This window comes from Eulemur rufifrons, chromosome 2, assembly GCF_041146395.1.
Source record: "Eulemur rufifrons isolate Redbay chromosome 2, OSU_ERuf_1, whole genome shotgun sequence".
NCBI lineage: Eukaryota > Metazoa > Chordata > Mammalia > Primates > Lemuridae > Eulemur > Eulemur rufifrons.
The window spans coordinates 12,222,190-12,237,830 of record NC_090984.1 but is presented as its reverse complement, the minus strand read 5'-3'; the positions used below and the strand labels follow the sequence as shown (position 1 = coordinate 12,237,830).

At 55.4% G+C, this 15,641-nt stretch overlaps 1 protein-coding gene across 3 annotated transcripts in view; it reads right to left on the bottom strand.

Moving 5' to 3' along the window:
• The window catches only part of DNMT1 (DNA methyltransferase 1), a 42,463-nt gene that overhangs the window by 676 nt on the left and 26,146 nt on the right, over window positions 1–15,641 (bottom strand). For 2 of the 3 annotated variants that reach the window (XM_069478878.1, XM_069478862.1), the window contains 23 exons: window positions 15,320–15,438; window positions 14,916–15,008; window positions 14,283–14,434; window positions 13,958–14,145; window positions 13,671–13,854; window positions 12,235–12,332; window positions 11,895–12,042; window positions 10,970–11,085; window positions 10,621–10,825; window positions 10,406–10,539; window positions 9,044–9,217; window positions 7,833–8,054; window positions 6,860–7,052; window positions 5,640–5,724; window positions 5,311–5,439; window positions 4,880–5,162; window positions 4,158–4,299; window positions 3,037–3,203; window positions 2,513–2,690; window positions 1,732–1,927; window positions 1,202–1,368; window positions 908–1,024; window positions 116–206 (listed from right to left, as the gene is read on the bottom strand). In XM_069478878.1, the coding sequence (XP_069334979.1) occupies window positions 116–206; window positions 908–1,024; window positions 1,202–1,368; window positions 1,732–1,927; window positions 2,513–2,690; window positions 3,037–3,203; window positions 4,158–4,299; window positions 4,880–5,162; window positions 5,311–5,439; window positions 5,640–5,724; window positions 6,860–7,052; window positions 7,833–8,054; window positions 9,044–9,217; window positions 10,406–10,539; window positions 10,621–10,825; window positions 10,970–11,085; window positions 11,895–12,042; window positions 12,235–12,332; window positions 13,671–13,854; window positions 13,958–14,145; window positions 14,283–14,434; window positions 14,916–15,008; window positions 15,320–15,438 (3,581 nt within the window). Of the gene's footprint in view, window positions 1–115; window positions 207–907; window positions 1,025–1,201; window positions 1,372–1,725; window positions 1,928–2,512; window positions 2,691–3,036; window positions 3,204–4,157; window positions 4,300–4,879; window positions 5,163–5,310; window positions 5,440–5,639; window positions 5,725–6,859; window positions 7,053–7,832; window positions 8,055–9,043; window positions 9,218–10,405; window positions 10,540–10,620; window positions 10,826–10,969; window positions 11,086–11,894; window positions 12,043–12,234; window positions 12,333–13,670; window positions 13,855–13,957; window positions 14,146–14,282; window positions 14,435–14,915; window positions 15,009–15,319; window positions 15,439–15,641 lie in introns of all 3 variants that reach the window. The other variant, XM_069478870.1, reaches the window with a different exon arrangement.

The window sequence follows — 15,641 nt, the reverse complement described above, 5'->3', positions numbered from 1 at the left end:
CAATCCTCAGGCAGCCTCTTGAACAAAATGAGCCCATGGGGGTGGGAGCCCCAGAGCCTAGCGCACACCCGCTGCCCCCACGTCCACCCCCAGAGGGAGGCCAGCCCCGCCGTACCTGAGGCACTCTCGCGCGCCTTGGCCCACATACAGCGCCTGATCTCCAAGCCGATGGCTTTGGCCAGGGGAGGCGGCACGGCGTTGCCCACCTGCGGGAGGGAGGGGGGCGATGCCCGATTTGCCACGGCCAGCAGGATGCTCACGGACAAGTGCGCTAGGGCCTCCGATCAGGACAAGGAGGATGAGGATGACGAGGGCACTGGGCCCCTGGGGGAGGGGTCCTGGTCTCTTGCTCACACGGGTCCCCAGAGTGCATCCATCGCGGGGCCCTCAAACCCTCCCACCCCACACTGTGTGTCATTAACACAAGATGGGGCCTTCAGAGAGTTCCAGAAAGACTCTCAAACATAAAGACAGGGAAGCTGCCAAGACATGCTTCCTTCCCGGCTAAGAGCGGCTGCTTCTGGAGGACGAGATTTGGGGGGAAAGGGGGTGAAATGGGCGGTTTTCACCAGAACCCCTGGGCTCTGAGGGTTCGAGCCCCGTGTACACCTTGTCCATGGAAATACACTTCCTTAGGATTAACTAAGTCAACCTAACACTCTGAGAACTCTGAGAAGCAGTCAGGGATGACTGCACCAGTTTGTTTTAACTCTTAGCAAGTGAGTCCCCCCCCGCAGCCTGTCACCCTGCCCAGCGAGTTCCGCCTGCTCCTGCGGTGCGTGGGGCACTGACAACGCCCCATCTGGGTGAGGGGTGCAGGGGCCCCGGCCAGCCTGGGGCCGTGATGTGTGAATCCACGCCAGACCCCCAGACAGGCTGGGAGCAGCCCCCAGGCCCCTCCACTGACCTGCCGGTGCTTGTCCAAGATGTTGCCGAACAGCCGGTAGGTGTCAGGGAAGCCCTGGGAGCGGGCACATTCCCGCACGCTCACCACTCGGTGCTGCTCGGGGTGCAACACACGACCCTGGGGGCGAGAGGCGCGGTGGGCAAGGGGCAGGAGACAGGCCCGCTCCCACAGGGACAGGGAGAGAAAGGGCACCGCCGTGCCACCCCACCCCACCCACCGAGCCCGCACCACCTGCTCCTAGGCTTCAAGGCGCAGGGGCTGACCCTGGGCCCCCAGATGCCCCCGTCCACCTACCTGCTTGCCCATGGGCTCGGGGTTGGTGACGGTCGTGCTGAAGAAGCCGTCCCACTCCAGCCTTCCGTAGAGGCCAGCCCAGTGGTTGTGCCTGTTCCCGGTGTGGGGCAGGCACCAGGGGATGAGGGTGTTGAACTGCCTCGCTGCGGGGTCACAGGCTTTGCCGGCTGGAAGAGAGGACTGCCATGAGGCTGGGGTCATGGGGCGGGACAGAGGTCAGGGAGGGACCCCTGGGACGGCACACATCAACTCTCAGAGCTTCAGGAGGCAGGGACGGAGCAGGCACCTACTGTGTGGGGACCCCGGCCAGGCAAAGAACAGCCAACAGTCCCTGTTGCACTTTTATTACTTCACCTTCTCAGCAGCTGTTTACACGGGTAAACCCAGGCTTGGTGTGTCAGCACCCAGCCCTGGCCTCCGGGCTAATGGGCAGAAGCCCTGAGTCTCTGCTTCCGGGAACCCCCAGGAAACAGCCCTCCTCCCCGAGCCCCCCGGATGCTGCAGGGGAGCCAGGGCCTGAGGGGTCCCACCTTCCACGCAGGAGCAGACCCCGCGGAGGGCCCCGGAGCTGCTGCGGCCGTTCTTCCTGTCATGGTGGGTGTAGCGCAGCTTCCTGGCCATCGTGCCGTCCGAGAGCCGCACCTCGATGTTGGGCAGGTCGCGCCAGTCTGAGCCCGGGGCCAGGGGGATGTGCCGCATGCGGGCAGCCACCAATGCGCTCATGTCCTGAAAGAGCGTGATGGGCCCCACTGTCACCTCACTCAGGGAACATGAGTGCCCAAGCCAAGCTGGGCACTGGGAGCACTGTGCCAACCAGGAACCCCCATAGGGCTCGTGCCCATCAGGCCGACACAAACTCAGGGTGGTGCACATGGCCCGAGGACCCCAGAGCAGTGTAGGGAGCAGGGCGGGCACATGAGAAGGGCCGACTGGGGGCCAGTGTGTCGCCGAAGCCGGGCCTGCGGGGTGAGGAGGGGCGGCTCTGGGGACAGCCGGGGAGAGTGCCAAGGGCCAACACTGGCATACTTGGGAGAACACGCAGGAAGAGGAATGGCCAGATAGGCCAGGCAGGGTGGGCAGTGGCCAGACACCATTTTGGGCCAAGTCCAGGACAGCAGAAGCTCTGACTGATGTCTCAGGTGACGGTGTGCCACCATGGGGGGTCTGGACATGAGGGAGGGAGGCAGGGAGCCAGGTGACAACACAGGTTTGGATTTAGGGCTGTGACAGGAACAGAGGAGAGAAGCCCAGGCTTGTGCGTTGGCAGAGAGGACTCCCTAGGAGGGAAGAGCCCTGCCGGGTGGACATTACCTTGCAGATGTGGTCCCTGAGGATGGGCTGGTACTGCGAGCCCCGGAGCTGCCTCTGGAACCAGGACTGGGGCTCCCCATTGTACAGGATCTCCAGCGCCGAAGCCCCGTTCCGGACCTCAGGCAGGTCGGACATGGTGTCCCGCACCGTGATGGTTCGGTACGGCCCTGAGCTCAACCTACGACACAGTAGGCAGGCAGTCGACACCTCTAGGGACTCACATCACAGGTGTGAGGTCCCCTTGTCACAGGTCCCACCCCCCTACTGCTAGCAATGCCCTCTCCAGCAGTCACGGCGCTGCCCAGGGGCCCAGGAGCAGCACTGTATGCTTGGATGCCAACCGCAAGCTTACTGGGGGCAGGTGATGCAGGGTCAGAACTTAAGACTGGAGGTGGCAGAGCGCTCGTGTGGCAGGCCAAACGCCACACTGTCCACTCCTCAGCTTAGGTCTCTCGACAGAGACCCAACCCCAGATCACCGACACCCGAGCTGCGGCGCTCGCAGGGGCCGGCAGGGCCTCTGACCTGGTGATGTTGCTGACAAACTTCTTGTCGTCCACCACAACGCTCAGCTGGCAGGCCCGGGGCGCGAACACATGCAGTGGCTCTGGGAACAGCGGGAGCTTCTCCCCAGGGGCCGCGGCCAGAATGATGGCTCGCCTCCGGGTCTGGGCCACGCCGTACTGGCCGGCCTGCGAGACGGGGGCCAGACACACACACACGGTCAGCAGAGCACCCAGGCCCGGCCACGGTCAGCAGCACCTGACTCACTGTGGGACCCCCAGCTACCCCAGCAGGTTTGGTCCTAACAAGAGGTGGGACCAGATGGAAGGACAGAGGCAGCCGAGCACAAGCGGTGGCTACTGGAGAAGACAGCCGTGAACCCTGCTGGTGAGTTGCCCCAGCTTTATAAGAGGGACAAGGGACCCCAGGGCCTTAGCACTCAGGGAGGAGAGCAGCCAGGGGAGACCAGAGCCCTGCCGCCTGCCTGCCAGCTGTGGTCACAAGGACGGAGAATGCAGCTGTGACAAGGCTTGTGTGGTAAGCCCGAGACGCCCTGAGGCTGACAGTCACTCCTGCTAGTCGGCCAGCCCCGCCCTCCCATCTGGACAGCTGTTCCCCTTTCAGCCAGGCAGACAGACACCGAGTGGATGCTTTTCAGACAGGCCTCGTCCCCGCTGACTGTCCTGTCCCTGTGGACACACCACTGGCAGCCACTGGAGGGCAACCTGTGCCCGCCTCTAGGGCTTTGTGAGCACAGTCACCCAGAAAAAAATGCCTGTTTTTTCTTTTTAACTATCAAATAGTTGGGCCTACTCGAGGCTCTGCTGACCCCCTTCGCCCTCCCCCTGTGCAGGGCCAACGGCTCCTGGAGCTCTGTCGTTGGCTGGCCACCCTTCCCCACAGGGGGAAAGGAGCTGGGACAAGTGGCGAGAACCCCCCCGGCTGGCCCTCTGCTGGCACTGCGAGAACACAGCTCTGGAGAAGATGCTAGAGGGGTCCATCTTCCCTGCCAGCAGCGCAGGTGGCCACTTGGCCCCTGCTGCTCGGATGGCAGCCCTTCGATCCCTATTTGTGGTTAGGGACACCTGCCCCTGCCCCTCCCTGCTGGCCACACCCGCCCGCCCCAGTCCCAGAGCGCCCACCTGCAGCACGCCGAAGGTGCACTGGTAGCCCATGCGGACCAGGCAGCGCAGCGTGAGCTTCAGGACCATGGAGCGCTTGAAGGAGACGAAATTCCTGACGTTCTCCAGGAGAAAGTACCGGGGCCGGTAGTAGTCGCAGTAGCTGTGGGGGGTAGACTGCGGAGTCACCCACACACGGAGGGGTCTAGACCCACTTCAAGAGAAACCACTCACTCCCAGTGCCTTTTTTTTTTTTGAGACAGAGTCTTACTCTGTCACCCAGGCTGGAGTGCAGTGGCATCATCATAGCTCACTGCAACTTCCAACTCCTGGGCCCAAATGATCCTCCTGCCTCAGCCTCCCGAGTAGCTGGGACTACAGGCAATGCACCACCACACCCAGATGATTTTTTCTATTTTTAGTAGAGACGAGGGTCTTGCTCTTGCTCAGGCTGGTCTTGAACTTCTGAGCTCCAGCGATCCTCCCACCTCGGCCTCCCAGAGTGCTAGGATTACAGGCACGAGCCACCTCGCCTGGCCCCCAGTGCTCCCTGATTGAGCGAGAGCTGAGCTGTGCATTTCTGGAGGGCAGAGGCCTCTCGCAGGGTACCCGGCAAGGCCAAGGTGCAACCAATTGCTGCCGACACGTGGCATAGCCAGCATCTCGGGCACCCTGACCCTGGGGCCGTCTGTCTGGTCACCCTTGGCCAGCAGGTGACACCTAAGGGCTGCTATCCCATTTACCTGAGGAAGGAGACCACCAGGGAGTTTTTGAACTTGGAGTAGGTTCTCGAGTTGAAACGGTTCATGCCGCTGAAGCCCTGGCAGGGCGGCCCACCACACAGCATCTCCACATCACCCTTCTGGGGCAGCCTCTGGCCCCGGGAGTTGGTGGCCTCACCAGCCATGACCAGCTTGAGCAGGATGTTACAGTCTTCCGTGAACACCGTGGAGCCAGGATTATTCAGCCGGAACGCCTGGGCCGCGGGGTCCCACATTTCAATGGCCCATAGCGTCTCAGAGATGCCTGGTGGGTGAGAGGACAAAGGCGCTTTCAACCCTTCTGAATGAGGCTCGGTCAGGATCGTGCCCAGGGCCAGAGAGGTCTTTCAGGCAGAACCTGCCTGATTGAGTTTTACTAGCTGTTCAGAGGCAGGAAATCTCTAGGCGCTTACCCGCCTGGTGGAATCCCTCCGACAGCCCCCCGCAGCCAGAAAACACGTCCAGGGTGCGCAGTTTGGGCAGCTTGATTTCCATCTCTGGTTCGCTTGGCTCAGACGTTGGCGATCTGGGCTTGCCTTTCCCTGGAGGAGACAGGCCACGGATCGAACTCAACCTTGTTCTCTTCAAACGCCTTGTTAACACGCGCCTTGTCGTGGGTCCTGCACAGCAAGCTCAGGGGAAAGGTGGGAACCCCCAGAGTCAGTTGCGTTAAGGGGTTCATAAAGCGTGCTCTGAGTTACAGCAGACAGACCTAAAAAGCAGCCTGTGGACAATGACATACCTTTTCCTTTCCCTTTCCCTTTGTTTCCAGGGCTACGGGCATGGTTTGGAGGGTCTTCAAAGCTTTTGCTCTTTGCGTTATAGGCCTGAGAAGGAAAGAACCGTCACGATCCTTTGGAGAAAGGCACTGGTGTCCTCTCTAAGGGCTACTTAAGAAGTTAATTTGATAAAGAGTCACTTCATTTCTCCCTCAGTAGGGCCACAACCAATTAGTCACCAATAAGCATAGTTTTACTATACTGGAAACTTAAGGGAAAAAAAAGGAAACCCCATTCTATTCAAACAAATACTTTATCTGGCCAACACTAAAATTCCTGCTATTATAGGCCCTTGGACTATTCATTGTAAACACAAGAAAAAACGTGGTGTGGAGACTACTGTCTGATTAGGCCATTCACACTGCAGCCCACGAAACACCGACACGTATCATTTTAAGATAAGCCAACACAGCAAGGCCAAGCTCAAACAGTTCAAAAGTGATCAGCTTGATCAACAGATTCCTGAATTTTCTATATAACCAGGGCCACCTGCATGGCTGTGTGGAGCTGCCCAAAGGGACCCAGGGACCCAGCTGCATCTCCCAACGGTAAGGGTACCTTCCCAACTCCCACCAAGACACTGATCAGGCTAGGAGAGGCTGCCTGACGGTCCCTTTTTTATTCTTTTCTTTGAGACAGAGTCTCACTCTGTTGCCCGGGCTAGAGTGCCATGGCGTCAGCCTAGCTCACAGCAACCTCAAACACCTGGGCTTGAGCAATCCTTCTGCCTCAGCCTCCCTAGTAGCTAGGACTACAGGCATGTGCCACCATGCCCAGCTAATTTTTTCTATATCTATTTTTAGCTGTCCAGCTAATTTCTTTCTATTTTTAGTAGAGACGGGGTCTCTCTTGCTTAGGCTGGTCTCGAATTCCTGAGCTCAAATAATCTGCCTGCCTCGGCCTCCCAGAGTGCTAGGATTACAGGTGTGAGCCACCATGCCCGGCCTTGCCTGACGGTCCTTAAATAAAGTTTTGCTGCACTGTGACACTAAATGGTATGTTCTACATCGCAGTTCTTAAAGACCAGGAGAATTAAACTCCAGAACAACTTCAATGTCACAGATTTGTTCTATGGAGAACCCTGCAATGACTAAATCGACACCTCTTATGGAACCCAGCATCGAACTGCTTTCCGGCAAGACTGGCCCTGAAGCCTCTCCCTCTAGTGGGCGGGGGGCACCACCTCCAGAAAGTAGAAGCGGTCCGGCCCGCCTGTCGAGTAGTCCTGGACACACTCGGGCAGGTCTTCCCCGTACTCCACGGTGCAGCGGCCCTGCACAGCTTTGAAGTCCACCACGGCCTCTTCATCGCTCCAGTAGAGCAGGTTGATGTCTGCGTGGTAGCTTGCTTGGGTGGACTTGTGAGTGTTCTCAGGCCTGCGAGCGGAAGACGCCTCGTTAGGAAGTCTCTTGCTGTGAACTTACACCGAACTAAATGGCGTCACATTCCCAGGAGTGCTCAAGGACCCCTGGGTAAAGAAACCCCCCACCCTAGTTAAGTCAGCTTGACTGGTCCCGCCCCACCTGACTCCTGTAGAAGCCTCTCCGAGAGCTTCCTTCCCTCACCTGTACCGGCTGCACCTCTTCCTGCTTTCTTGTTATTACAACTATTACAAAGACTTCAGAAAATCTCTGATCTGCGTTAGTTAAGAGGTGAGACGAGCGTACACCTATCTGTACAGGTCAGCGCCTAATCACTACCAGTTACTAGGGTCCCAAAAAAAGAAGAGTTAAGCCAAGAGCTTGGGAAAAGTGTGGAGAGAGAAAAACCCCAGAAACAGGAAGGGGGGCCTGGGAAGAGCTGGGAGGGCCCCACAGGCCCGGACAGTCCTAAACGGCTCTTTGCAGCAGGTTCTCTGGGGGTTGCCCGAGACCCAGCCCCGGACACTCCCCCCGCTGCCACCACACTCTGACTTCTGCTGAAGGATTTCTCCTGGAGAAAGGGCCCTGCAGCCTTAAAGGAAGGACCGAAAGGGTTAGGGCTGTGAAATATCATCACAGTTCTCGTCAGCAACCACCAGATAACCAGAAACACTTGGAAAAGCAGCTACTTCTACCTAACTCCTAAAATACAACTGAGGGTGCTGTGCCACAACCCCATTTCAAGCCGAGCCTTCTGGAAGAGTCTGTGGCCTTGCGGCAGAGGCCTTTGCCGACCTGTAGAACTTGTTGAGCCTGATCTTGATGTCGGCCTCGTTGGGCTTGCCGTTGCTCTTCTTGGGGCAGAAGATCTCCTTTATCCGGCCGATCCGGTAGGGCTCAGGGGCGTCCAGGTTGCTCCCTTTGATGTAGTCCGAGTACTTCCGGTAGTGCTCCGGGTACAGGTCTTCGTCCACGGGCTCCTTCCGGGGGCGTTTCACAGGGCTGGATAGCTTAATGCTACGAGAGCAACCATTTGGCTTAAGTGAACATTAAACCTCAAAGCAGTTAACTCAGCACGACCGACTAGCGACTATAACCATTTACAAACACCTTATGTCTGAACTACCGTAGCGAGTGCCCTTAGAAAAGCTCTAGATCAAGGTGCAGTCTCAGCTGCCTTGCTCTCCCCACCAGCCCCAGAGTCTGACGGGCTGCAAAGGTGCTCTGAGCGTCTGTGCTTACACCCACCGCCCCTTCCCTCCCAAGGACGACCAGGGCCCGGGGGTGGGGGTGACGCGCTCGCCCGTGCCAAGGCCAGAGAGACTTCGCTTCCCTGTGCTCGCCAGTTCACAGTAACAGAACTGCGGGTGCACAATGGGTCCCACCCCGGCTCTAGGAAAAGGAGATTGAACCAAGTTTGGAAAATGTTGGCTGTAATTCCAATCACGCACTCATTCTTAGAATGAGCACAGAGGGGATCAGGTATGGAAATGATCTGTGGCCTTGATTTTTTTTTTCCTGGAAGAGCCTCACTCCGACGACACACACGGAAGTCATCTGATGTGAGTTACTTCTTGGTCAATAGGAATTTCATCTGTTAAACTTTTCCTTTAAGCCAGGCACTGTACAAAGCCTTTTAACTCACTCAATCCTTAGAGCCCTAGCAGGTGACTTACTACTCTGTCCTTCTCACAGACGGGGACTGAGAAGGGGTCCCTGGCCCAAAGCCTCAGGCTGGTCAGAGGCAGAGCTGGGGAGGCCTCCAGCTGCCCCTAGAGCTGTCTGCCAGCAGGTTCTCTGACTTCTCACAGACTCACAGCTTCCCTCTGCAACGGAACTGCCATTGCTCTACCCTGGACAGCCGGATGCTGTCTGTCCGCCACAGACGCTGCTGTGACGGCTGGGGCGGCAGCTGGTACTGAGGGGGTGGACGGGGATGTCTATGAGGAGGAGGGGATAGCAGAGCACCCTGGCCCGGGCCCTGCCTGGGCAAAGGGGCCACTCACTTGAACGTGAAGGCCTCGGGAGGCAGGTACACGCCATCGCCCACCCGATACTGAACGCCGTTCTTGGTGGCCGAGCAGTAGAGGACCTGGCTGTCCAGGTCATCGAGCTGCTCCAAGACCCTGGGGATTTCTTTTTGCCTCATTTCAGCCAGACGGGCACAGCTTGCACAGAACCTGAAGGGACAGGGATGAAGGACAGAAATGTAAGGCCCTGAGGCCGGTGGCTTAATCCACAGACCCTGGGGACCAGGACAGGAAGATACCTGTACATGCTCAAAGGAACTGACTCTGTTGTACTTTACATTCACACTCTGAAGACACTTACTTGGGACCAAAGACCAGAGAGAGAACACAACCAGAAAATTACAAGCCAATCCCACTTTTGAGTCATCAGAATCTAGTTAAGAACACATTCAGAACAGCAGAGACGGCTTGTGCTGTTGTCTCTACGAAGGCACTTGAGGAAGTTCAACATTGTTGGTTAATAATCCCTTAAAGGACAGTTGAAGAATGCCTTAAACATAGAAACCAAGCCAATGCCAGCATCGGGCTGCTGGGGAAGCACAGAGGCACCCAGGGCCCTCCCTGCCTCTTCCTCGCCGCCCCTGTTGCTATTACTGCTCTGGAGGTGCCAGCTGCCACTTCTAGAAGAAGCAAGTGAGGTACAGGTTAGAAAGAAAGCACACGGCACTAGATGTTTAAGAAAAAAGGGCCTCCCTAAAAGCAGCCACCCCCATAGTTAGAATAAAGTGGAATAAATGATCTCATTTTCAAGAGAAAATACCTAAGAAATGGAAGAAAATATGCAAAATTTGTGACACACACACTGAGGGACACTGGAAGTCTTGAAATGGAAAGACAGGCTGAGCACAGGGGCTCACGCCTGTACTCCCAGCACTCTGGGAGACTGAGGCAGAAGGATCGCTTGAGCCCAGGAGTTTGAGACCAGCCTGGGCAATATAGTGAGATCCTGTCTCTATAAAAAATTTAAAAATTAGCCTGGCGTGGTGGTACACGCCTGTAGTCCCAGGTACTTAGGAGGCTGAGGCTCGAGGACCCTTGAGCCCAGGAGTTTGAGGTTGCAGTGAGCTATGATCACGCCACTGTACTCCAGCCTGGGTAACAAAGCAAAACTGTCTCTTAAAAAAAAAAAAAAAAAACACAAAGTTAAATTAAACATAACCCCTGGTCATCTATATACTTAAACCAACTCCCATAGAGTCAGGCTAGTCTTTGGTGAGCAGGGAACTAGGGGTGCAGGGAGCACACCTACCAGACTGAAATACCCAGAAAGCGAAAGTGATCTGTGTACAAAGTGCACCAACAGGACAAGGACAACCCGAGCCCAGCCCCGGCACTCACTTGTACTTGTTGTCCTCCGTTGGCTGGGTTTTGGGAGGTGACTCAAATCTTGCATAGTCTTGATCGTACCACAACTGGTAGAAATAGGTCTTCCCATCGTCCCCTGCCAGCAGGGACTCGGGATCTATGCCGCCCTATGGAGACAGGAACAGCTGTCAGCCGTGGCCCTGGGAGCACCGAGAGGCAAGAGACCACGAGAGGTGCCAGGAACTCACCTCCAAGGCCCAGTTTTCCGAGGGAGCTTTATAAATGACCTTCACTTTGCTATGAATATACGAAAGCTGCATGTCCTCACATTCGTCTACCAGGAACAGCTCCAGAGGGTCTGATGTGGCCCCAAGGACGGTATCTGTCCCAGCACAGAACCAGTGGGCATGGAACATCTGCCCGTTGCTGCTGTCCTCCCACAGCGCCGCGACCCTGGAGTCGGAAGAAAGTTCCAACGTGACTGAGTCTATTTAGGCAGACTTGTGTCTTTCTGGTTTTACTCTAGGGCAAGGAGCTGCGACTGCAAAACAGGCATCTCCTAGTTTGTGGCAGTCAGGCGACGGGAAGAATACGGACCTTGCCAGATACAGCGGTTTGGAGGAATCATCTGGAATAACAGATACACAGTCCCCTACTTCCAGGGTTTCCGCATCAATGCAGACTTTCTTGTAGTAACTCTTCTTTCCATCAGTCTGAAAACGAGAGTTTAATTTCAGGTGAGGACTGTTTTGAAGGTCCTTGCTAGGACGGGCCTGTGTGATCCTGTTAAGTTACATAAGCACGTGACTCACAGTAATTCCATTAAAAAGAAGCCAGGAGCTCTAGCACCCTGGCTCCTAAATACCACCCACTCCCACGGCCAAGGCTGCAGCAAAGGGCACCATCATCTCTCCAACGTCAGCCCTGTGCCTGTGCTGACCACCACTCAGGGTTCAAGGTTCAATTTTAATAGTGCCACCCACAATCCGACCCCTAACACCTCTCCCGTCTGGCAGCCCCTTGCTCCATCGACTCTGGCCACAGAAGCTGCCTCGCTGTTCTCCAATGAGGTCAGCCCACTGCCACCGCAGGGCAGGACTTCCCCAGGGCTTTGTGCGGCTGGCTCCTATCTAACCTCCAGCCCAGCTCAGGTGTTGCCACCTCAAAGCCTCGTGGCCCTCAGGCTCCTTCCAGCCCTCCACCCTGCCAGGTCACACACACCACCCGACACGGGTCTGTCCTCCTGCAGGGGCTCAGCCACATGCTAGGCCCACTGCAGCACCCGCAGGCGGTCGGCCGCACACTTAGAGTGAGCTGACTGGATCTTTGGCTTATGGACATCAAGGAGGTGACACTAAGAGGACGTTCGCTCTCAGCTAGTCCTGTTCTCACAGGGCAAATAAGCAGGTTTCTTGGCACCAGGGCTTAGGCTGCCCAAGTGGTCCGGCTGGCAAGATGCCCAGAGACGACCTGCTCATCACGAGCGCAGCAGTGACCCGACCAAGGGCTTGTCCAAGGTTACCTTGACGGCTTCTCCAACCCAGGAGATCCGATTTTTGTTTTGTTTCTTTTTCTTTCCCTGGTGCATTTTTTTGGGTGACGGCATCTCTGGGATGTTATCATCAACCTCCTCATCGTCATCTGCCTCCTTCATGGCCATATTGGGACACCTGCAAAGTCACTTGTTTTAACGAAGCCACCTTTTCTAAGTAAAACCAACTGAGGCTGTTTTGGCCAGATTAAGAGGGACAGGCTGGGGATAACGCTGAACAAAGGAATCCTGTCCCTCTGCATGTGTCCACCTGGCTGTCCCACGCAAAGCCGACCCCTCCGCCCCAAGAACGAGAGTTGGCCCAACCCACCTCCTCTCCTGGCACGCCTGCTTGCTCCGTCCACTGCCACCAAACTTGACCATGTCCTTACAGGCTTTACACTTTCCACACTCAGGCTGTTGACAAACCTACAAAATGGCATTAAAAAAGGTCAATCAGGCTGGGCACAGTGGCTCACACCTATAATCCCAGCACTTTGGGAGGCCAACATGGGAGGATCGCTTGAGGCCAAGAGTTTAGAGACTCCATCTCTAAAAAAAATTTTTAATTAGCTGGGTGTGGTAGTGCATGCCTGTAGTCCCAGCTATGCAGGGGGATCACTTGAGCCCAGGAGTGTGAGGTTGCAGTGAGCTATGATGACGTCACTGCACTCCAGCCCCAGGCAACAGAGCAAGACTCTATCTCAAAAAAAAAAAAAACAAAACAAAACAAAAAAAAGAAACAGATTTTAAGAGTTACAAATATTGGCCACACATGTGCTAAAAGAAAAATAAAACCAAGGCCGGGCGCGGTGGCTCACGCCTGTAATCCTAGCACTCTGGGAGGCCGAGGCGGGTAGATCGCTCAAGGTCAGGAGTTCGAGACCAGCCTGAGCAAGAGCGAGACCCCACCTCTACTAAAAATAGAAAGAAATTATATGGACAACTAAAAATATATATATAGAAAAATTAGCCGGGCATAGTGGCGCATGCCTGTAGTCCCAGCTACTCGGGAGGCTGAGGCATGAGGATCGCTTGAGCCCAGGAGTTTGAGGTTGCTGTGAGCTAGGCTGACGCCACGGCACTCACTCTAGCCTGGGCAACAAAGTGAGACTCTGTCTCAAAAAAAAAAAAAAAAAAAAAGAAAAAGAAAACCAAAATAAGAATGGTGAAGACATGCAAGCTCCTGTTAAGAGCTGCCACCGAAGATAAAAGGGAAGGTCCCAAGTCTGGGAAGTGTGAACACAGGGTGGTTCTGAAGGCAGCTGCCGTATTTTCACATTTAAATGATCGTCCCAAAGAAAGTCAAATAATAGATACCAAAATATGCCTGATCTCTGGGTCATAGAATTAGGGGATTAATTTTCTCAAAAGTGAAGTGAATATATATTTTAAAGAATTCACAGAAAAAGAGGCTTTCTAAAGCCTCAGATCTATGCTGGACAAGGTACCCACTTTCGCAGGGGTTTTGAGGGAGGGCAGCTCCCGCACGAGGCTGAGCCTTTGCGGGGAGGTGGGCACTCCCTCTGCTGCCTTCAGTCACAGGGAGACGTGGACAGCACAAGCCCATGCAGGAAACCAGGCTCTCTGATTAGGGTCAGTGGCATAACAGCAAGTGCCCGAGCACACCTCCCTTGACTTCTGTCCTTTCAATGTTTGTCCCGTGAGGCATGCAGGGGTCCCTTCAGACTACGAACTCTTTCTCCCAATTTCTGTCTTAGGGTCACGTTTGAGCGGTGTTCCTCAGTGACAACCAGGCAAGGTTACCTCGCACACGCCACACCGCCGGCGTTTGAAGGCGTTCTCCTTGTCTTCTCGGTCATCCTTTTCGATTTGCTCTGCGAAGAAAGTGTCAAAGATCTGGTACACTAGCTTGGTGGTGGTGGCTTTCGTGGGTCCTTTGTCCTTCTCCTTGGCAGAGTGCCTGATGGTCTGACGCCTCTCGGCTCGCCTGGGAGAAAGGTTTCCGGCATGTTAGCTGACTGGGGAAGGACACAGGACACACTCTGCCTTCCTGGTCTCAGTCTTCGGTCTCGTGCCTGCTGTGCCCTTACCTCTGTCCCAGCGTCACCCCAGCCAGCTTTATCAGGGCCCTCATGCAGGGGCTCAGGAAGATGGGCTGCTCGTCACTGTCCCCAGCCTCATCGTAACTCTCCACTTGCTCTACCACAAACTGCGCGTGTCGCAGGAGGGAATCCTCTGTGAAGCGGTTCAGGTTGAGTCCAGAAGGAGGAACAGTGGTCTTAAAAGAAAGAAAGTCAGGCATTTCTCTGATGCTTAAGCAAAACTTGTTCTCGTGGCACCGAAGAGCCATTTCCACGGATTCCGATGTGAGTTTCAGGCATGACCCCCTGACGAAGAAGAAACTCAAGCTCTTACCTCAATCTTATTGATCAGGTCCTCGTAGGTCGAGTCGGGATTGCTTTGCAGGAACTCGACCACAATCTTGCTCATGTAGATCTTCTCCTGCATCAGCCCGAAGATTGGCGCGTACTCGGGGCTGGGGTCCATCAGAATGTACTCGGCAAATGCTGCCGTGAACAGGTAATGTTTTAAAAAAGGGATTTGAATCTGATGGCACCTATGGTGGCCACAGGGGAGGGACGAATCTATCGAGTTTACTGAACAGACTGGGAGTCATTCCACACCCAAACGTCAAAAACACAAAGCACGACGAGTTCCAGCTGGCTCAGTTGGAAGGGGTCTCCGAGCCAGTAGGAGAGGGGAGACTCGCTGAGTGGGCTTTTGCTAAGCTCGTCTCTGGCTTTGGAAATTCAGTCTGGGTTTGAGTTGCAAGAATAAGACCTGCTCTTATAACTGGAGGACCAGCTCTAAAGCCAGTTGTAACTAACATGAGAGGCCATCCCAACTAAAGCAGCTTTGGTTTCCACAGGGTCACGCATTCTGCAAGCCTGCCGAGACTTCCCGCAAGAGCCTGGCCAACCCCCAGCAAGGGCAGAGCGAGGCCCCTTTTCAGATCTGAGGACAGCCTACAGCTGGCCACACACTTACAGGTGCTGAAGCCGATGAGAGCCTTTTCACCTCCGTCAAAGCCAGTGATCCACCACTCATTGATGGGACCGAGGTTTTTGCCATTAACACCACCTAGAGTGGAAAAAGAAGAAACGGTTTCCTAAAAGGAAACAGACTAAGAGCTATGACCCACGTCACATGTAAGGATGGCTAAGTGGCACTCCGACTGCCCAGCTCAGCTGGCATCTCTTATCTGCATCGAAGTCGCTGTGATGGTCCTTATCTCGGAGCCATCACCGTGACTGTGCCCACCGCTGTCCACGGCACAGAGTCTCAAGCCCTGACTTTAAGAGGCAGGAGCTCCAGCTGAATATTGCTCTGTGAGTGAGTCTGTCTGTTTGAGAACATCTGTCCCAAACATGCTCCTGGAACATTCCACTTACCTTCAAGAGATGGGTCGTCATCATAGATTGGTTTTGCTGAACCGGAAAAGGAGAGCTCGACATTCTTCTCAATGAGGCCGGTGTCAATTGGGCACAGGTGACCGTGCTTGCAGTACACGCTGGGCAGGGAACAGAAAGTGCACTCAGCAGTGGAGCCAGGAGGCAGGTCTCAGACCAGAGTTGAGATCGGGCGCGAGGCCACAGGACTGCGCGCAATCCTAGACTCGGTTATCTTTTTGGTTGCAAGAATGACAGATAAGCACAAGGTTCCATCACCCGGAGCTTCTGCCTGGTTCTCCCACATGTACGTCGAGAGCACGTG